The sequence below is a fragment of the Ascaphus truei genome, chromosome 2, assembly GCF_040206685.1.
Source record: "Ascaphus truei isolate aAscTru1 chromosome 2, aAscTru1.hap1, whole genome shotgun sequence".
Classification (NCBI taxonomy): Eukaryota; Metazoa; Chordata; class Amphibia; order Anura; family Ascaphidae; genus Ascaphus; species Ascaphus truei.
The window spans coordinates 478821100-478843918 of NC_134484.1; the positions used below are offsets into that span (position 1 = coordinate 478821100).

General features: G+C 41.9%; 1 protein-coding gene across 3 annotated transcripts in view; it reads right to left on the reverse strand.

The window, feature by feature from the left end:
- Positions 1-4115: 4115 nt before the first annotated feature.
- Positions 4116-22819, reverse strand: part of LOC142488405 (uncharacterized) — a 35355-nt gene continuing 16651 nt past the window's right edge. For 2 of the 3 annotated variants that reach the window (XM_075588898.1, XM_075588897.1), the window contains exon 8: positions 21028-22058. In XM_075588898.1, the coding sequence (XP_075445013.1) occupies positions 21319-22058 (740 nt within the window). In that variant the 3' untranslated portion in view covers positions 21028-21318. Of the gene's footprint in view, positions 6247-10417; positions 10529-10908; positions 11023-21027; positions 22059-22819 lie in introns of those variants that run through there. The other variant, XM_075588895.1, reaches the window with a different exon arrangement.

A 22819-nucleotide genomic window follows, 5' to 3' on the forward strand; every position in this document is an offset into this window, starting at 1 on the left:
GCCAGCTACCTTGTCAGCAAACAAAATCAGGAATAGACACTCAAATTATAATATACAAGCCATTAGAGTAAAATCAGGGAATGTGACCTCCAATCCTAAACTCATCGCAGAAGAATTTAAAAAGTACTATGAAAATCTATATAATGGAGAGAAGGTCACACAATGTCGAGACGAGTCAGGCCTTGAAAAACTTCTTAGCTGACTCGTATCTGCCTAGGTTGAGCAGAGGGGAGAGAGAGGAATTACAAAAGGATTTTACAAAAGACGAGCTACTAGAAGTAATTAAACATTTAAAACCATCCAAAGCTACAGGCCCTGATGGGTTTTCCAATTTAGACTATAACAAATTAGTCAAATTATTAGCCCCCCATCTTCTCTGCATGTTTATTGCAGTGCTCGTGGGTTCCTCATTCCCTGAACATATGCTCCAGGCATCCATTTAGTTAATATACAAGCAGCGCAAAGATCCACATAATTCTAAAAGTTACAGGCCGCTATCTTTAATAAATTCGGACATCAAAATGTATTCTAAAAAGATTGAGTCATATCCTGCCTTGACTGATTCACCTGGATCAAGTAGGATTTATTAAGGATAGGCAAGCGGCCGGCAACACGAGACGAATGATTGATCTAATTGAAATAGCCAACATAAAGATCCAGGTGATGGTGTTAAGTCTAGATGCTGAAAAAGCTTTTGACAGGATAGACTGGCTTTACCTAAATGCCACGCTTGGGGCATTTGGTTTCGGGGGTAGAATTTTAAAAGCAATCACGGCACTGTATTCTAAGCCGGCAGCAAGAGTAATACATCAGGGCTTCCCATCAGAACTCTTCCAAATTAAAAGTGGCACAAGACAAGGCTGCCCTCTCTCTCCCTTATTTGCCTTAAGCATGGGACCCCTCGCAGCACAGATGCGGAAAAATGTGGATATGTCAGGAATTTAAATTCATAACCAATCTCATAAAGTGGCTCTCTATGCAGACGACAACATTAATGTTGTCAAGACGCCTCACCTCTCTGCCCAAATCTGTTCAGCCTCTTGGGGAAATTTTATAGAATGTCCAGATTTAAAAATCAAACTAAATCTGAAGCCCTAAATATATAAACTTACTGAAAGAAATGGAAAAACAAATAGCTATAAACTTTAATTTTAACTGGCAACCCCAGGCTATTAAATATCTTGGCGTTAATATCAAAAACAATTATAAATTCCTATATAAATCGGGCAAACTTTCCCAAATTATTATAAACTGAGAAGAAACATTAGAATGTACAATATCTCAGGATTGGCAAGATTTATTGTATCAAAATGAACCCCGGAAATCTCACACTCCATTCTTCTCCTCACTTTTAAAGCTTTACACTCTTCTGCCCCTCCTTACATCTCAGCCCTAATTTCTCATTGTGCACCATCCAGACTCTTGCGTTCTTCTCAAGGATGTCTTCTTTCTACCCCCTTTGTATCTAAAGCCCTCTACCGCCTTAAACCTTTTTAATTGACTGCCCCTCACCTCTGGAATGCCCTTCCCCTCAGTATCCGACTAGCGCCCTCTCTATCCACCTTTAAGACCCACCTTAAGACACACTTGCTTAAAAAAGCATATGAATAGCACTGTGGCTGTTCTGAACACATGATACATAAAGCTTGGCTCCCTGCAGACGCACTTACCAGAACTCCCTCCTACTGTCTCTGTACGTTCTCCCTACCTACCTACCAATTAGACTGTAAGCTCCTCGGAGCAGGGACTCCTCTTCCTTAATGTCTAAAGCACTTACTCCCATGATCTATTATTTATATTATCTGTTATTTATTTGATTACCACATGTATTACTGCTGTGAAGCGCTATGTACATTAATGGCGCTATATAAATAAAGACATACAATACATTACAATACCTCGTATCCTCTACTTGTTTCAAACTCTTCCAGTATGGGTGGTACTAAAGGACATTCCCTCTATTCAGTCTTTGATTTCAAAATTCATATGGAGATATAAAAGACCAAGCGTAAAGGGAAAGATTAAAAAAATATATAAATAATTGGCGGGGTGGCTGACGGTACCTTGCTGGTTGTCATACTATAAAGCGGCCTAATAATGCCAGATTTCTCAATGGCACATAGATTTTTGAAGTATTCGTACTTGTCAATGATTTACTCATAGATCTCAGACAGAGTTGCCTTCTTATCTGTCCCGACGTCAAAGGCGGCATATATCATATATGCATAGTTACAAGCTGGTCTTTTGACACACAGAGATGCCATCATGTGCCATACAGTACCAGAAATGAAGTTAATGTGAAATACATAATGGTTTTTAATAAAATGTGAAACACCAACGTTAGATACATTAGATACAGTATTGACAGTACAAGGTAATTTCACAAAGAAACACACATACAACTTATCTTGGCTTTTAGACACCTGCGTTCAGACATTGAGCTGCGCTGTTCAGTATGGTTGCATTCAGAGCCCCATATGCAGAGACACTCAGTTTGCCATTTGGTGAAACACACTGAACTGCAACCACACAAATAATAATTCCGTCTGACCACAAAATAGAGCAGGTGTAGCACGCCGCGGAGCTGCACAATCTGCTCAGAGTGCGCGCAGACTGCTAAAGAGGAATCATGGATGCTGATAGGAAAAAGGTGCTGCATCTGTATGTTAGAAGCTTTTTCTACAGCGTATACAATCAAAAGGCTCCTCTTCTGTGTGCTAATGCTAGAACCTGGTAAGGTAATCTTTATGTTCCCACATAGGATTATGTAGACAGTGTGTAAGGAGACTCCACTTCATTGTAAAGTATTTCCCCCCCAACCCCCACACATACAGGGGGAGGAGAATTAAATAAAATAGGAAGTAGTATGATACAATAAAAGTAACAAGGATAGTTTACAGTACAAACGTTTGAACTTTACAGGGTATCTTTAGGTGTGCCAGTGTAAGACAAATCTTGAAGTTTGAAAGGTTGTATACTGTACAGATTATTGGTCCAATGAAAATATCCTACTACAGTATATTTTTTTTTTTTTTTTTACCATATAGGGCAAAGGACCAATATGGCTACAAATATATGTACACGCAAGATGATCCTTCCCTGTGTAAACACTTGGGTGAAAAGGTTTTCTTACTGAGAAACATTTTATTCACTCTGCACATGGGAAAGGTTTCTCCCCTGTGTAAATGCTCTGGTGTCTGAGGACTGTCCTCCTATTATGGAACTGATTATGATGTAATCCCCTTTTATGAATTGTCTGGTGTGTGTTGAGGTGCTTCTCAGTGCTGAAATGTTTCCCAAATTCTGTACAATTAAAAAGTTGCTCCCTGTGTACTGCTGCGGCCAAGTTTATTCGAGCATTTGCCCGTTCTTGGCCGCAGCAGTAGCCTGGCGCGCGCCCGAGAGTGACGGGCGCGCGCCGAAGCAGCGGAAGAGCGCCCTCCGATCGGGGCGCTCTCCCTACCGCTGCCGGGTCCGCCGGGTCCCCCGGAACCCCCTGCCGCTGTCCCGCGATCGCGGGGCACCAGGGCTCCCTCGGGGAGCCCCTGGACACGCGTGCAGGGGGCGCACGCTCCCGAAGACGCGTGACCGCGCGTCTATGACGCGCGGCACGCCGAGGGGCGGCCACTAGCAAGCCGGGAAATCTCCCGGCTTGCGGATCTGGCCGCAGTGTGATTAAGTGTGTCGGTAGTGTAAATCTGCTGGTGTAACAAGAGGTCCCACTTTGTATAAAATGGTTTACCCCACTCTGAAAAAGCAAATTATCTCCCCTGTGTGAATCATGTGGTGTGTGAGGTCATTCATCCATGAAACGTTTTTCCTATACTCTGTACATGTGAAAGGCCTCTCCCTGCATGAATTTGTTGGTTTCTGAAGAGGTGACCCTTAACACTGAATTGTTTCCCACACTGAACAAGCAAATGATTTCTCCCGTGTAAACACTTGGTTGTGTCAGGAGGTCACACTGTGTACTGAATTGTTTCCAACACTTTAAACTAGGGTTAGACAATAATAAAACAACTTCCCACATAACAGTATAAAGTAATTTATCACGATAACAATATTCAGCAATATATTCACAACCAATAGAAAAAAAAAAGCAAAAAAGTCATCAAAATGTTCGAGGTCATTTATTGCGAAACATATTTCTTATACAAATGCATTTCAATCTTAATAAAATGTAAAAAAGGAAATACATTTTAGTATATTAAAATTTTAAGAATGAAACATTTTTTAATGACAATTATTTTACAATAAAACTACACCCACACACACCAAGGCCCATTTTCTTTACAATTACCCCCTTCTCCTGTACACATTAATAGGGCATGGGGGAGGAGGGTGCCAAGAGGCATGGGTGAGAGCTGAGAGAAATACAGGGGAGAAGAGGAAGGGGTTGAGTTATTGTAGAAGGAAAGGGTTAAGAGGCATGGCAGAGGGAAAGTGGTTAATAGGCAGGGGTGAGATTACTAGTAGGAGGATTCCTTATAGCTTCAGCATGTGAAAGTCATGGAGCTATCAGACCCACTCCCACTCCACTGTCTCTACCAGACCCACACTCAGTCCTCTCTCTGACACTGTCCCCACCCCCACGCCTCTCTGCCAGACCCACCCCCACTCTACAGCTGCTGATAGGAATGCCATGGTAAAAAGTAATGGTAAGTATTGCATTACCGGTCATTTTTATTACTGCAGTATTAGTATTCTACTGGTATATTGCCCAACCCTACTCTGGACAATCAAATGTTTTATCTCATGAATGAATCCTCTCGTGTGTAATGCGGCTGATCATCTGTGAAAAGCTTTCCCCCCCCCCTAATGTACATGGAAATGGTTTCTCCCGTGTATGAATTCTGAGGTGTGTGAGGAGGTGGCTCTTTTGACAAAAGCTTTTCCCACACTATGTACATGTGAATGGTTTCTCCCCAGTATGAATCCTCTGGTGTGCAAGAAGGCTGCTCTTAATACGGAATTGTTTCCCACACTCTGCACATGTAAATGGTTTCTCGCCTGTATGAATTCTCTGGTGCATGCGGAGGTTGCTCTTAACTGTGAATTGTTTCCCACACTCTGTACATGTGAATGGTTTCTCCCCTGTATGAATCCGCTCATGTTTGAGGAGATACTTCTTAAGAGAAAAGCTTTTACTACACACTGTACATGTGAATGGTTTCTCCCCTGTATGAATCCGCTCATGTATGAGTAGGTACTTCTTAAGAGAAAACCTTTTCCCACATTCTGTACATGTGAATGGTTTCTCCCCTGTATGACTCATCTGGTGTGTGAGAAGGATGCTCTTAATACGGAATTGTTCCCCACACTCTGTACATGTGAATGGTTTTTCTCCTGTATGAATCATCTGGTGTCTGAGGAGGTTGCTCTCAAATCTGAATTGTTTCATACACACTGTACATGTGAATGGTTTCTCTCCTGTATGAATTCTCTGATGTCTGAGGAGGTTAATCTTAACTATGAATTGTTTCCCACACTCTGTACATATGAATGGTTTTTCTCCTCTATGATTCATCTGGTGTCGGAGGAGGCTGCTCTCAATATTGAATTGTTTCCCACACTCTGCACATGTGAATGGTTTCTCCCCTGTATGAATTCTCTGGTGTGTGAGAAGGCTGCTCTTAATACGGAATTTTTTCCCACACACTGTACATGTGAATGGTTTTTCTCCTTTATGAATCATCTGGTGTCTGAGGAAACTGCTTTCAATACTGAATTGTTTCCCACACTCTGTACATGTGAATGGTTTCTCCCCTGTGTGAATCTTCTGGTGATTGAGGAGAGTCCACTTAGTACCTAACTGTTTCCCACACACTGTACAAGAATAAGGATTCACTGCTGTCTGAATCATCTGCTGTGAAAGAAGTTTCCCTTTCAGTGAGGAACTGCTCCCACCATCTGTACATGAAAAGGTTTGCTCCCTAGTGGGGACACAAAGGTGTGTGAGCAGGTCTTTGTCCAGTGAGAAGCTTTTGCCACAATCACAACAAGCAAAAGGCTGAGCACCACGGCTTCTTAAATCTCTCTCATACCTTTTGCTGGACTCATATTTAGAGTCCGTCTCTGCTGTGTGCTGTACAAGGCCTGTAAATTTACCATCATCTGCCACAGGCTTCTTGTATGTGTCCAAAATGTGGCAGGAATCATTGTTTTTTGGCACTTCTGGGCTGCGAGGAGTCAGACAGCTTCTGGATGGATCAGAGCTCAAGTTCTGTTCCTCATTCAGGCTGTTCTCTAACAGAAGTAAACAAAAAAGACAGAACAAATGTTTTCAATCAGTAAATCAAATTACTGAAAGCAAATTACAAATCCAAAACACAGAAGAATTTACTTCACCAAGACTTAATCAACTAGATTTTCTCTTCACCCCGGGTTTTACACTTGGAGCTGGATATCTTCTTGCCGCACTGTTCTAATAAAGTCTTACACCAAATATTAGAGCATAATAAACTGTTTTATTTGCAGGTTGCAAACACACGACGTTTTGGGGGATATCCCTTCCTCAGGTGAAATATTTAACCGAAATGTATTTGTAGCAGCTCTCAAAGTGAAATAGATGTTGATACATGTATAACTTGTATTTATTACTGTATGCATTATTTAAGGGTACATGTACTATCTTCCAAACGATTATTAACATTGAAAATGTCCATGAGAAGTAAAGTTAAGGAACTCCTGGTCTATCATATTAGTGCGTTAATAATATCAACTAAACCAGACAGCAACCTATAGTGTAAAGATACTGTAGATGCCCATGTATGTATGTCTTTATTTATATAAGGCTCTCTGTGTACTCAGCACTTTACAGCAGCAACAATACAGTACAGGGAATTATAATACAATAAGTGCAACAAACAAAATCAGACAATAGGAACAGAAATCCCTGCCCTGGAGAGCTTACAATCTCAGTGATGCAGTGACTACACTGCCCATGTAGTCTTCTGCCGTAAGACCCACATATACAAGACTCAATTGCTCCATTTTGTATCATATTTTGTCAGTCACAAATACTATTCATATAATTTCCCAAGCACGCGGCCTTGGTGTAATATTTGTCTCCTCTCTTTCCTTCTCCTCTCACATTCAGGCTGTTGATAAATTTTAGGCTACGTAGAGGGAAAGGAGCACAGCCTCCGCATCAATAGAGCAAAAATAGATAGGGCAACTCCAGATTAAATAAAATTGTGTTTAATGCACAATCAGCTTAGCAGTGGAGGTGTAGGAAACGCACCAACACGTTTCATCCAATAGGACTTTATCAAGGTGTAGGGCGCCAAAACAAGCCTCAAATGACATCAACATGCGTCCCGAAAACGGGTCGCATTGACGAGGCGTCCTTCCTTTTGGTCGGCAAGGTCAGCTGACATAACATTGAACAAAACTAACTTTAATCAATCCGAAACAGACAATAACCAAAAACCAATACTCGAGGCATGTACATATTGGTTCACGGATACTGGTTTTAAATGAGTCCTAGTCAATATATTCAACTCATCATCCGTGAACAGTACCAAGTCCGGAAAGACAATGGAACTAGAGCTAATCTCAAAAGTGAACTTCAAGCCCAGCTCGTTTGTCATCCAAGGACCCCAAAACATTACGTAAAACAGCCTCCTCTCCTTCCCAAATAATAATGATGTCATCTATGAAACAGCCATAGAACACGAGGCCTGCCCTGAGCCCCGCATTTTTCCATACGGATAGTTCTTCCCAAAATCCCGTATAGAGATTAGCATAGCTGCGGGCGAACCTCGTGGCCATGGCCGTCCCACAGATATGAATAAAAAAAGAATCAAACAAAAAATAATTATGTCTTAAAATGAAACTAATACTGTCCAATAAAAAAATCTTTTTGTATCTTGGGAAGAGAATTGTCAATGTCTAAGCAATATTTTATGGCTTCGATCCCCCTGGAATGATCGATACAGGTGTATAACGAAGATACATCACATGTAGCCCACAAATAAAATGTGATGTATTGTCGTTATACACTTGTATCGATCATTCCAGGGGGATGGAAGCCATGCCACCTCCGAAACATTAAGTGTTTGGTCTTATTACACCAGTCTCCTTGCAACAATTACAAATATCTCAACGTTATTCTTCAGAATAGATGTCACTCCATGATCTCCTATATTTAATATAGCCCTTAGACTAAGTGGTGACCTGTGTGTCACCCCTCTCTGTGATGCACAGGGGATATTTCAAGAATGTAAGGATTTCTTTGATGCTGACAGCTCATGATCTGCTATCATCTATAGCCTTTCCAACTATACATTTTCAGTTTTAGTTGGTCATCAATGATAGCCCCCCAATTAAGTCCTCTTTGTAGATCAGCACTGACACAGTAAGGGTCTTGATCTGCCATAAAAATAATTATTATATTTTTAACACAATTTCTAGTCAACGTTAACCCCATGAAGTACCAGATTGATTAAAATACATAATACATAATATAACACAATATACCTGGCTATTTTTATTACAAGGATCCGTGTTGGTAAATGGAAAACAAAAATTTAGTTTTTTACTAATGATATGTTTCTCTTTGTATCTGAACCTAAATCATCTCTACCAGCAATAGTCAGCGCAATTAACAGATTCGGAAACTTCTCTGGGAATACGATAAACTTCAACACATCAGAAGCACCATCAATAGCCAAAGATAACCCAGATAGACCAAAAAGAGAATAGAAACACAATTTGATAGGACCCATATATGACCTAATACTGAACCAAGAGACACAGACCACATTAGAGGACTTTTACTAAATGGTTATGGGAGATGCCATAATTAGAGAATGGGACTGCCAAATGAAACGGGCTAAACGCAGTATACAAATGTACCCAATCAGAAATATGGAGGAAAACTCAATTAAAAATAACACAGAGCGTTTCATGTCTCAATATATAATTGGAAAATTCAACCAGTCAACATCTTAATGCCCTAAATGTTAACGCCATAAAGCAGACATGGCCCATAATGTTTGGACATATAGATTTATAGAAGAGTACTGAAAACAGCTGGGGAAATACATGAATTACTAGACGGATACTACATTTCCAATTAACCCCATTCCGCTTTTATTTGGAAACTTGAACATATGGAATCAGGGATCTAATGGCACAAAGATACCTGCAATCATCAATACAATTCTAATGGCAATAAGGAAATGTATAACCACCCATTGGATAGATAATGGATCCCCAACAATCTCTACACTAGAATCAACATTTATCTTAGTCAACTAGATAGACTATGTGCCAGTATAGGACATGGAGGGTTGAGAGATGAATTTGTCTGAAAATTGTCTCCATTATTTACAGATCTGTCTAACACATCTTGGGAGGAATGGGAGGAAAAAAGTCTCAAAATTAACTCTTAAAAGAAATCTACCAAAGCATTACATATAGAGAACTGAGTGATCTGTAGGTAAATAAAACAAACATGAATAGGAGAATAGATGCTGAAATAAAAAAAAAAGTATAGAAGGCACAAGACAACCTTGTGGAAAAATATGAGAAACATGGACTAGAAATTGAATACTTGATAACCTAATAGTGGCCAAGGATGGGGCGAACACAAGGCAAAAAAAGACGATGACTTATTGATGAATGGATAAAAAGACATTGATCTATGGAATATACGACTGGATGATCTACAGATAAAGATCTATATGACAGTAGGACATAAACTATACTCACATATATAAAGTAGAGAGAGGTGGAAGTAAAGGGAGACAAGTTAAGTTGAGGTTTTCTTTTAATTAATAGCAAAGTCGTAGATATGTTCCTCGTGAAAACCAGGTCCAGATAGTGGCCATCCTATATTATACTCACACACACGTTTAGCTTTTGGTCATCGTCTTGGCCTCTAATATCTTTTATATGACATATTTGTCAGAGGACAGTAATTTCTGTGTGTGATAAGTCCGGCCCACAGTTATTTTACATTTTCTCCCATGTGATAAAGGGACAGAGTTATGTTTGTGTTTGAACTCACCCATTCTTTCCCGGTCTCTTTGGGTAATACCCAGCATACATCTCACCATATTTCTTTTAGTTGTCTGAAGTTTCTGAATTATCTTCGCAGTTAGGGTCTCAGTTTCACATTCATACATGAGCACAGGCGGAATACACTGGTCAGACAGGGGAAGGGTCCCTTGAATTTGTTTTCCCAAATGTGTTTTTATCACATCTATTGATGGTCAGATACCCATACCTCTGCATTTCCAACCTTTATACGTGTTTGAGAGTCATATTGCACTTCTAACTCTGCTGCATGTGGCTTGTTCCAGAACACCCAGCAGGCCTGGGGACTTCTTATGAGAGGCAATTAACCATGAATACTGTATTTGCTAAATGTAACAAGACAAAGTGTAGACAAAGGTGAAAAGGTACTCACCAGAGACAGGAAACGTAAAAATGTCATTCTTTATTGGGGTCAGATGTTCCTCAGTATTCGCCTCTTCTTTCTCTGACATCTCTATACTCTCCATTACAACCACAGAGAAACCTGACAATAAGAAAAGGAAAATCCATCATGTAAAGCTGGGAGTGGGGGCGCTTCTTGTGCTTTCACCTCCTCTGATATTGGTATAATATAATACCTCTTGTAAAAAAATGTATTACTAGCCCTTCTGGCAGAAAATGACAGCGTTTAAGATATATTATCTTCTTACCTGCTGGTGGTTCTATAAGAAAACAAGATTAATTTGGGTGTTTGACGCACATACTGCAAAACAATCAGATATTCCCTCCTTGCAGATTTGAAAGACACCACAATATCACCTCTATTCAATTATCAAGCGTGGATCCATGTTGCAGTGGGCAGTGCTGCTCTGGAGGTGACAAGATAACATCCCTTTGTGCAGACAAAGGTGAAAGGGTACTCACCAGAGACAGGAAATGGAACAGTTTCACTCTTTATTGGGGTCAGATGATCCTCAGTGTTCAGTTCTTCTTTCTCCGATTTAATCTCGAAACTCTCCAGCACAACCACAGGGAAACCTGGCAATAAGAAAAGGGAAATCCATCATGTAAAGCTGGGAGTGGGGGCCCTTCTTGTGATATCAGTATACAGAAATACTCTATGCTGATTCCTATGGGAGAGGGGTGAAGTGATTGATGTTACTTTGTTATTAACCCTTTGAGTCCTGAGGAAGTTTTTACCCCCCGAGTGCTGAAAATATTTTGGAGGTACCAATGTTCAAACCACAATAACAATAATATTCCCAATATAACCTTAGACAAATCTTTTTTTTCATTAGGACAGGTATCTTATAATTCTATGCACGCTTTAATATTTTTTTCCAAAATATTGCAGACATTTCAGTCCATTTTTTAAACATGCCTACGCAGTAAGCGTTCATAAGCCACTTATCAAGCACTTATCGGCCAAAATGCCTACTGCTATTCAGCAAGCGTCGATAAAAAGTTTTGAACGAAACCAAATCGCTGAGTGAGCGGCGATAAGCCACTTTGACGCTTTTCGGAATGTTCATAAACACGCGCAATTATATTAGCCGCGAGTAGGTTATCAAACGCCTATCGCGGCCCTAAAATAGCGATTTTATCCCCAAATCCAAATGCCAGAAAAAGTTGGCAAGAAGGTGGGGAGAAGTGTCGATAAGGCGGCGAGACAGGACTTAGGAAAAATCAGGCCTTTTCCCTGCCTCGGATTGATGATGGGTTCTCCGGAGCCGATACCAGCACCGGAGCCCCCCGGCCTGAATCCGATGCATGAAAAATGCATTTACAGCCCACTTCATTACCTTGGCGGCTAACCATTCTACTGTTCGCGGATGACGCACTTCTGACACTGGCTAAGCCACTTATATTGCTCCCAAATGTGTTCCAGGAACTTGGGTCCTTTTGTAGACTCTCAGGCTTTAAAATTAATGGCAATAAATCCGAGGCACTAAATATCAACCTGCCTAAAACGACAACCACATTCATCTCAGTACATTTTTACTTTAAATGGAGTAGTAAAGCTTTGAAGTATCTAGACATTTTCCTGACAAACGACTATTCATCTCTGTATAATGCGAACTTCCCAAACCTCCTCAGGTCTCTCAAAAATGACCTGGCCCGTTGGTCAAATCATAACATCTCCTGGATTGGTACAATCAACTCAATTAAGATGAATCTCCTCCCCAGAATTTTATATCTGGTCCTTACCCTCCCCATTCCGGTCCCACCACGAGAACTCCAAGATTTACAATCCCATATAAAGTCTTTTACCTGTGTAGCCCTTTTTCTGACGCTCCCAAAGAGACTACTGGTACTGCACACAACCTGTGGCTCCAGGAGATCTGAGCCTCCGCTAGCTGGGAGCCTGGGGTAACACTTATAGCGCAGCGCCTCCACTTACCCAGGATCCCCGTGATGTGAGATTCCCCTGGGCAAGAAACATATACACACATTTATGATTTTAACTGGTTTTACTGTAACGCAATAATACCTTATCACTTTATAATGAACCGTAGCAATAACACATATTACATATACTCATACTATAACGCAATATAACCTTAGTGGCTCGGCCACTCATCAGGAGTAACGTCGCCGTCCCCTCACCGCGTGCCCACACACCGTGTCCATGTATGGTAATGTATTTGTAAAGGCTCAGTCCTTTGGCCACTTCACTAGTGTCCCCAAAGAGTTACGCCTAAGGCGGGATCAGCGCCTGTTGACCGGTGTTGGTGCACTTGATGTAAATAATACCTTCCGGTCACATCGGTGACCGGTAACAACTTCGCAAAGGGTCAGACGAATCAGCGGCCTGCCTCCTGGGTCTCAATGTCCAGCCGTCTGGTCTCAAACGACTCGCCACAACCGCAACTCTGCACCTTTGTCTCTAGCTGTCATATAGTAAGGGATGGCGTTCCTATCACTATAGGGCTTCCCTGCAGCACTGCAACCTACGGTGACTTCAGGGATTCTCCTAGGGGCCTACGGGGAGGAACTGTCCTATGCAGGCGGGTCACTGACCCCCTGCACCCACACAACTTCTTCCTTCACCTCCCGGATCCCCTCTCACTAACTCAACCTAATACCTGCAGCAACCGCACTGCACTAAACCCTGGGTCTCCTTGTCAGCGCACACAGCACTGACAGCTGTGTCACTGACAATACTACACCCAAACACCTAAGGGCAGGGTCCCTACCTTAGGGGCCTTCCCTCAGCACCTACCCACTACCCTATTGGGGATTGGGGCCTGCCTGGGACCTGGGGATTACCTTACCTGGTGTAGGAGCCACTTGCTCCCTACACCCTGCCTTCCCCTTCCTGCTCCCAGCTCCAACTGCCGTTTCTAAGCCCGCGAAAAGTATCCCTTGCCCTGCTCTAGGGAATCCTTGGCCCTCATTGGCCACTCGGGAACACCTGGGGTGCTTGGCCCTAAGCCTCATGGGAACTGTAGTCCCGTGGAGGCTGCTGTAGCATTGGGGCCGCGTGCGCACTTGTCCTGCGCATGCGCGACTCCCTAATGGCCGCCGCAACTCCCTAGTCCTAACTGCGCATGCGCGCTCACTGCGCATGCGCGCGCATCTGTAATGGAGGCCCTTGCTAGCCGGGTGCGCCGCAGAGCCTCGGAGCGCTCCCTGCTCCGGCCCCCACCTTCTCGGCGTGCCAGCGGGTCCTTCGCTACCTCCAGCGGCACCCGCGACCGCTCGGAGCGCAGACCTGGGGGTCGCTGAGGAGGAAAATAGACCATGGCTACATCTGGAACAATAAGAGCCCTAGAGTAGCCAGGAACCATTCACAGCCAATCAAGACTGAAAGGAGGACTAGCTTTACCATGCCTACTCTCCTATTACAAAGCAGCTCAATTTAGCCAGATACTAGCCTGGCACTCAGAGGCAAGAAATAAGAGATGGGTAGAACTGGAGGCGGAACTGCTGGCCCCTCTGGAATTAAGGTCGATTCTGTGGTCCCCTAGGATTTCCCCCCAAAAAAACAAGCGGTTGTTTGCCCTCGATTTCTAATAATCTGAGTTTGTGGAAAAAAAATTTGGGGCTCGGTTCCGAGAGATCGGGGATGACACCACTAGTTGTTAACCTGGAGTTCTCCCCGGGCATGACGAGGTCAGTTTTTGAAGTGTGAAGATTAAGGGGGGATCCACAGAATAGTGGATGTTATGGGCACGGACAAGTCCAGGGTCCTTCCCTTCACCACCCTCAGGGATCAATACGATCTTCCAGGTGGTGAAATCTTCAGGTACTTACAGATCCAGGGGTTTGTTCAGGGAGGAGGCCTACCCCCCACTGACATTTGTCAAAACATTGTGCCGCAAAGCTCCAACCCAAAATGCGTCGACATCGGCTATAGCACAGAGGGAGAGAGATTTAGGCCAAACTCTGGAGCTAGAAATATTGGGGGAAATATTTGAAGCTGCAGCCACAAGCTCTATTGGTACGCAGATTAAAGAAAATGCCTATAAAGGTTTATATAGGTGGTATCTAACCCCGGTGCGTCTGGCTAAGATGTATCCGGGCAAGTCCCCTATGTGTCCAAAGGGCTGCGGCAATGCGTCCCATTCATTCATATGTGGTGGCTGTGCCCCAGGGTGACGGAGCTATGGAAAAAGGCTCACAGTCTGACGCAGAGAGTTCTGGGCTTTGATTTCCCTTTTGACCCATGGGTATGTCTCCTAAACAAGCCTCAGGAGAACTTGGATAGATACCAAAATAAACTGATTAGCCATATACACTGGCGACACACTTTATTCGAGCTCGGCTAGTCCCACGAATTCGGGTATACCCGGGTGTATTGAGGTTTGTGACTGTTTTCTGCCCGAGTGCATTGGGTTATTTTCCAGGCAGGGATTGAAGCATTTTATTCCCGCTGGCTGCAATACTGCACAGTATATATATATATACTGCATTACAATTCATGAATTTATGCCATCTGGTGGACACGCGAAGCATTGCAGCCTATTAAATCCTAATCATTATCATTTAACAGATCAGCCGCCCGTCAGCCAGGCATGAACCCAGGCTGGGAAGGCAAACGCAACGGGGCTTGTCAGAGGTGAGGAGCGGCGCCATTCCAGGTATCTGCCAGGTACATACTGGGTATTTGCTCGAATAAAGTGTGTCGGTGCAGTAATGACAGCAACGCGCTGTGCTGTAGCAGAAGCGTGGACGAGCCCAAGCTTGCCGGTTCTTAAATCAGATAAGAACAAGAATTTGGTACTCTCTCAAAATGGAGAGACTCACTGGGATTCTGAGAGACTCCTGCTCAAAGTTTCAAAAGGTATGGCAGCCGTGGCTGATTTATGAAACTCTCAACACGCAGGGTCATCTGCAAAAAATAATTCAAAAGATTGAGACAAAATACGGAAGGAACAGAATTGATCTAAAGTGATACTTTTACCAGTGGCCATATACAATATATTTTTTATATGCAAAGTGTGCATCAGGAATGTTGCACCATTCCTTCCCCCCCTTTTTTTTATTTCTGCCTCCAACCCCCACAACTGTTGGAAAAACCTAATAAAAACTTAAGTGAAAAAATAATAATATATATAGTGAATGTGTGTGTGTCCAATCTCTCTCTCTCAAAAAGAAAAGAAAAAAGTATCCCACATAAAGCACTCGGGTATACACAAAGTATAACAAATGTATTAAAGAACACGTCACAAAAAACACATAATAAAACAAATGTCATATACCTTAACAGTGTGGAACAAGACCACATGAAAGCCCTGGTATAAATAAACGCCAAATAGCTCACCAGTATTACATGCACTAGGTATAATAAAACCTAGTAGCCACAGAGTGGTGAGGCATGCAATTAGCCTCCCGCCTGTTGGACCGGCCGGTCAAAAAAAAAAAATCTAGGTTACTAGGCTAGCATTACCTGATGATAAAACCCAGCTCAAATAAACAATTATACCAAGGGTCCTGCAAAACAATTATACCAAGGGTCCTGCAAAAGCCGAGAGTCTGAACCCTGTCAACCATATACAGTACATGAAGTACTGCAAGTCTGTGTAATTCCATGTATTGGCAGAGAAAAGCTCATCACTGAAGTATATCATGAAGGGCAATAATGTCAAAGACAAAAGCCTCTATAATGATAGAGGCAAACACTGTAAATAATGCTGCACAATTGTGACATAATTAAGCTGCCAAACGGCAGTCTATATGATGTAAAACAGATTGCAATATGCTACGCATCAGCAAGTAAGTGTGATTGGGGCGGTAAGAGCCGAAAAAACTCATAAATAAACAAGCAGTAGAGTCTATATGTGAAGATACTGAGGCAATACTTAGCCCAGTGATGAGCCTTTCAATGTGAGAGACAGAGTTCAATTCGCCTCCAATGTAAGCGCTGTAAACGCCACTAAACCGCACAAGTCTTCCGGAGAACGCAGGAACAAGCATGTGTTGAGGTAATCAGATGAGAGTACAAACAGCAAGGACAAGCCCCGACGTACGTTTCTCCACCGCTTTGTCTAGGGGCTTGATAGGGAGGTGTGCGCCCATAGTATTTAAGGCGCTCCCTTCATGACGCTGTTACAGCGCTTACATTGGAAGCGGATTAAACTCTGGCTCTCATGAACATTGTGCACTGATGTTCTATACGGATGATATCTATGTATCTATCTCTCTCTAGGTAAGCATTAAGGTATATATAGTTTGATACATATTTATTCCGAGATGTGCATACGAGTCACAAATCTTTGCGCGTTAACATTTCATGTCTTGAATTTAGACTACTTAGAATATAGGGCATAATATCCAAATAATAACTGTATTAATACAGTGTATGAAGCGATTTTACTAAATTAATTGTCCGCGTCATTTTTCAATCTTCTATTCACATCTTAGGGCTGTCCAAGTCTAAAGTTGTTTTCAGCAATAAAATAAAGAGCATACATAAATATAGCACTATAAGAAATATGTATATTCAAGCATGCGTGCTAGCAAAATATGATAGTAAACAAATGTAGATGGTAATACAAGTCTGTGGACAGGCAGGTAAGCGAGTGCGCTGTCGCTTGTGCGCAGTGATGTCATACGCCCCGCTCGGGCTGACAATTTGGTGGCGGATATGTGCGCACGCAGGGGGTGTGTCCCTCATTGGACGAACCACTCACGTGACCTGCCAGTCACAGCCACACTACTTAGTTTGAACTTAGAATTATAATTGGCTGTGTTAGCCAGCCGTTTGTATACTTGGAACGTGCGCATGTCCGTGAGCGGTGGCGGGGCAGACAAGAGCAAATAAAGATAGCCCTCACTATCCAACATTTCACTTTATAACGAATGGCATATCCAACGCTTTACAGTGCAATCCTATGGGCCATTTTCCGACACCTGAATGCGTTATCCAACGCTCACCGCCACTAACATGAGACTCACTTTACAACGGTTCTACTATCCAACGCTGCTTTCAGATCAGGTTCCGTTGGATAGCTACTTGTAATAAACTTGTATTTTCACGCTGCTGCCGCACCGCAAACCAATCAGAGCGTGGCCTGACACTGTGACGTCAGTCACGCCTCCTAGCTGCACACGCAACGCGCACGCTAGGTGGGCGAACACCAGCATGCAATATACAACAAGCCTTCCTTGCGCAACGCGCGCCAACTCCCGCTGTAGCGCGCCTGCACTGTCTATGGGCGTGATCAATGCCTTTATGAAATGGTCTGCGGCACCATGGACTTAGCCTAAGGTACACATGTGCTTAAACAGTGTTTAGACCGGACGCCGTCAAAAAGTGCGCGCACGCAACATATGTTGCGCGTGTATGGGAAGAGAGCAGCTGCATGCATCTTCTCATAGTGACGATTCCGCGCTGTCAAATGACCACGCAACATGTCACATGACGACGCAACATTGATATGAGATGCAGAATAGTTAACCAACGATTACAATTTAAGGGTTCGATCTGCAAGTGAGCTAATCACTTGTTAGTATGCTGATTGTACACATGCCAAGTGTGTAAATAAAAAGCACCTAAAAAAGAAAAATAATTGTGATTGAGTAAAAAAAATGTATACTATCAATAATAAATGAAATATGTGCCATTGATAATGATGAATCTCTTTCTAGAAAAAATCTAGTAACTTGAAGACCATCTGTGTGTGAAATAATAGTGTAAAGTGAGGATACGTCAAGTGTAACCCAAAGAAAATTAGGAGACCAGGGATAGTGTTGAAATAAAGTGAGAAGGTGAGATGTGTCTTGTAGGTATGAAGGAACCACCGGGACGTCCCATTGTATCTAGTATTGGGTCACTGGGTGAGCATTTGTCCAATTACATTGTTCACTATTTGCAACCTTTAGTTCATACACTTCCTTCAATCACAAGTATTTTTCTTTTTTTAGGTGCTTTCTGTCTCCAAACGCATGGGACTGCCATGGGTACATGCTTCGCACCATCCTATGCGAATCTCTTCATGGGGTGGTGGGAGGAGTCCCACGTGTTTGGAGATGGGAATCCCTATCGTCATCACATACACTTTTATCGTCGATACATTGACGATTTGTTGCTGACGATTTGTTGCTGATATGGAGTGGTTCTACAGAACAACTGATGGCCTTCCTTGATTATATCAACGACAATTCGTTCAATCTCACCTTCACTTTACAACACCATTCACATTATCTTGATCTCAAACTATTTGTGGGTCTAGATCAAATGGTCCATACAGATATTTTCAGAAAAGAGCATTCAAAAAACACTCTTCTCCATGCACACAGTGCACATAGTCATTCTCTTTTCAGAGGAATACCTTATGGCCAGTTCATACGCCTACGCCGGAATTGTTCTAACTTTGAGGATTACCATCTTAGGGCTACAGAGCTCACTAATTGTTTCCTTGATAGAGGATACAATCCAAAAACTTTGATTGAAGCCAATCAAAATGCTCTCAAACAAAATAGAGAGGAGATGTTGGATGGTAGTCATGTTTCTTTGAAACAAGGTAAACAAGATAAAATCCATATTTTATAACCACTTTTAGCAACCAAGCTTATGCGATCAAACGCATAATAAAAAAACATTGTTCCATTCTCAATGTTGATCCTCTTTTGAAAGATATAACAACAATAACTCCCAAGTTTGTTTTTAAAAAATTACCAACATTGGCTAATATCTCTCCAAGTGTAATTAAAACTGATAAAACTCGCTTTAAAAGCGATTTTTTTCCAAAATTAACAGGTTGTTATCCTTGCAATCGATGCAAAATTTGTCCATATATAAATAAGACAAGAACATTTTCAGATGCAGAGAATACCAGGTCATACAATATAACTACCTTTATCAATTGCAACACAGATTTTGTTATGTATATGCTCATATGTGGTTGCAACAAAAGATACATTGGTCTCACGTCTCATATGTTTAAGATATGGGTAATGGAACACATGAGACTTCTCAAAACGAGACAAAGTACATCCTGTGTCCAAACATTTTGATATATGTCAAAATGGTTATCTTGTTAATTTTAAATGTGTTGCCATCGAAACTGTTCAGATTCATAGTTGTGGAGGTGATAGAACCAACACATTATACAGGAGAGAGGCCCATTGGATTTTTTCCCTAAATACTCTTATCCCAAATGGGTTAAATACCCAATGGGATCTGAAATATTTTTTGTGATCAAATTCTATCTGGATCTTTTCCTCTTGGGAACTCTCCTATAGTGCACTGCGTTGGTTCTACACCCACACTTTAACATACATAACATTTAATTGTTTAAATTGTATTTCTGATTACTGTATATTACCTTTGGGCTGTTGAGTTATACTAAATGATAATATATAAGATTGTTTAATAATATTTTTGATATAGCTTTAAACATATTGGTTTCCCATGATAGGACTATATGTCTTGTCATTGGTGCAATCTTACAGTCCATAGATTACATCATTAACAGGACTTGTTTTTGATTTTTTTGATTTGCTGATACAATCATTTTATTAATATGTTTGTACATCCATCGTGTGTCTGTAGGTTTTTCTTCCTTTGTTTCTTTATTTTATGTATCATTTTTATTTCATACATAATCTTTTTAGCATTTCTTTTGTGACGTGTTCATTATACCATTGATGTCATGCCAGTTTCTTTATATATGTGCAATTAATGTGTTGATATGTGTCTTGGTCTCTCATGCCAGATGGGTGTTTTTTTCAATTGTCAATGGGATTTATATTCATTTATATTAGTTTGTGTAGGATAAGATCAATTCTTGTCTATATGACTATTGGATTAGCCACCCATTGTAGATCTTTTTTGTCCATCATGTTCAATTATCTATTGATATAAATCATAGTATAGATTGATAATTCACCTTTTTTTCCATCTATTATGAGCATGGAGTCTACACACATTCAAGGGTTAACATCTATGTCTCAATCACCTGTATACATTTCAGGTGTGTGAGAGTTCAGAGGAGGGGCTTTATATACACCTTATTTCATCAGACCCCTAATACACTCCTTGAGAAAGGGCTGCAGAGCCTGAAACGCGTAGGAGGAATTTTTCCTTGTATGTTAGTTTGTTTTTGTTTTTTATCATGTGAATCATTAAACTTTTTTATTTTTTCGTACCTGGTGAGTGGATTGGTGCTTTTTTCTTTGGATCCTGCTGTTCAACCAATTTTTTTCAGTTATATATTGTGACTTAGCATGACAATGATAGATACTTTTATTGTGTGTAGGTAGTATGAATGCTCCCTATGTAAAAAAATAGTTACATACTGTTTGGACAAAATTGGGCCCTGCATCCTTGGTTTGGCTATCCCCTTTACCAAAGTGTATGGAATATAATGTCAGTGTATTTGTTCTGTAACAAATGTATGAAAGACACGTTTGGAAAGTTTGGCCATCCATTACAAAACTTGTTTGTCTCTTTAAAATCGGATGAACATGTACTCCTTACTATAATATAAGCATGCAATGAATAGTTTGTTAAAATCAACTTAGAAGGGTAATGTATGTATTTTTGTAACGAACAATGTTGTGTATGTATGACCCAATAAGAACAACCAAAGTACATTGACACTTCAAATATTTATTCATTTTCAGGCAGCAATGTTTGAGAGCGAGTCAATGGGCATTGCGTTGAAGGTGTGCGCCGGGGCCGTGTGCCACCTCTGCCACGAACATTTAAAATTATGGGCCGCACTATGGCAGTTTCTGGTGCCGTTGGCAGTGGCATGGCTGGAGATGCCGTTGGCAGTGGCATGGTTGAAGAGGGGTGTGCCGTTGGCCGTGGCATGGCTGGAGATGGGGGTGCTGTTGGCAGTGGCATGGCTGGAGATGGGGGGCCGTTGGCAGTGACATGGTTCAAGATGGGGGTGCCGTTGGCAGTGGCATGGTTGAAGATTGGTGTGCCAAGGGTGATGTCACTGACATATGTGTATATGGCTTTGTAGGTGCTGCAGCAGACACATTCACACTTCCCTTCATTGTGTGCCCTTGACTCCTCTTTTTCCATGTACACAAAACAGGGCACCAGTATTTGCGTAACACTGTCCTCTTACGTGTTCCTAATGCTCTTTTTTTGGTTGCAGCTGAATGTGGCAATAATGGGGCCGGATCAGACGCCATGAATGTTGCAGGAGAATCTGGCAATAATGGTGTCTGAAATGATGGCAATGGTGTTGCCGGAGAGGAGGACAATGGTGGCGGAAAGTGGGGCGTAGAAAATATTCCAAACTCACTGTAAGATGGAGATGAGGCAGAATCCTGTCGTCTAGACATGGGTGCACAGGCACGTAGCTCGTTCTGTTTTATCAGACTGGCAGCTATGGATTGTAATGAGCAATTTAGTATGTCAAATGCAGTACTATTCCTGTTCAAAATGTGTTTGATGCTGACCAGCTCCGCAACGATTTGCTGTTGAACACCCATCAATTGTTGGTGACGGGATGTTTGAGATTCCAAAAAGGGCACTTCAGATTGCTGTTGCGACGCTAAATTATCCTGGTGGACACGAGCATGTTGTCTACGGGTTAATCGTGGACTCTGTGAAGTAGATCGCAACGAATAAGACTGTGAAGCTGCCAAGACAGGAGACGTGATCTCTGTTTGAAAGAAATGAGGACATCATGAATAGATTGACACACATAAACTAACTGTCACATAATTTGTAGTTACAATGCACGATGATTTCATGCTCAATAACACCTTCAGTGCGGACATCACAGTCCATTCATTAAATGGCTGCTGGTCAATTGGGCATGAATAATGTGATTGCATTGAAACGGTACCTATAGGGTGTCCCATGCAGCAGACCATATCATTTGGGGGCTCACAAGGAATGTTGATTGAACACCGTCACACCACCATTTATAAGCGCTATGTACATTAATGGCGCTATACAAATAAAAGTATAATGAAGAAACAGGCACACGGTCTTAATCATCAAGGAGGTTTAATATGCCATAAAGACCAACGTTTCGGCAGTCTAATACTGCCTTTCTCAAGGCACCTTGAGAAAGGCAGTATTAGACTGCCGAAACGTTGGTCTTTATGGCATATTAAACCTCCTTGATGATTAAGACCGTGTGCCTGTTTCTTCATTATACTGGATAATATTGGGACTTCAGGAGCTCCCCAGGACCAGCGCGCCGGCAGCTATGTAACCCACCTCTATTACCTATGTGACTGAGTGCGTGTCTCATCCTCAATCTGTGTACGCTATACAAATAAAGACATACAATACAACATCAGCTGTATCATTTTGTGTGTGATTTGTACAGAGTTGTAATTCACACCTGCAAATGTCCCATGGTAATATAAATGGTAAGGCCCGTTATATATAGTGGGCGTGCTTGCTCCGCCG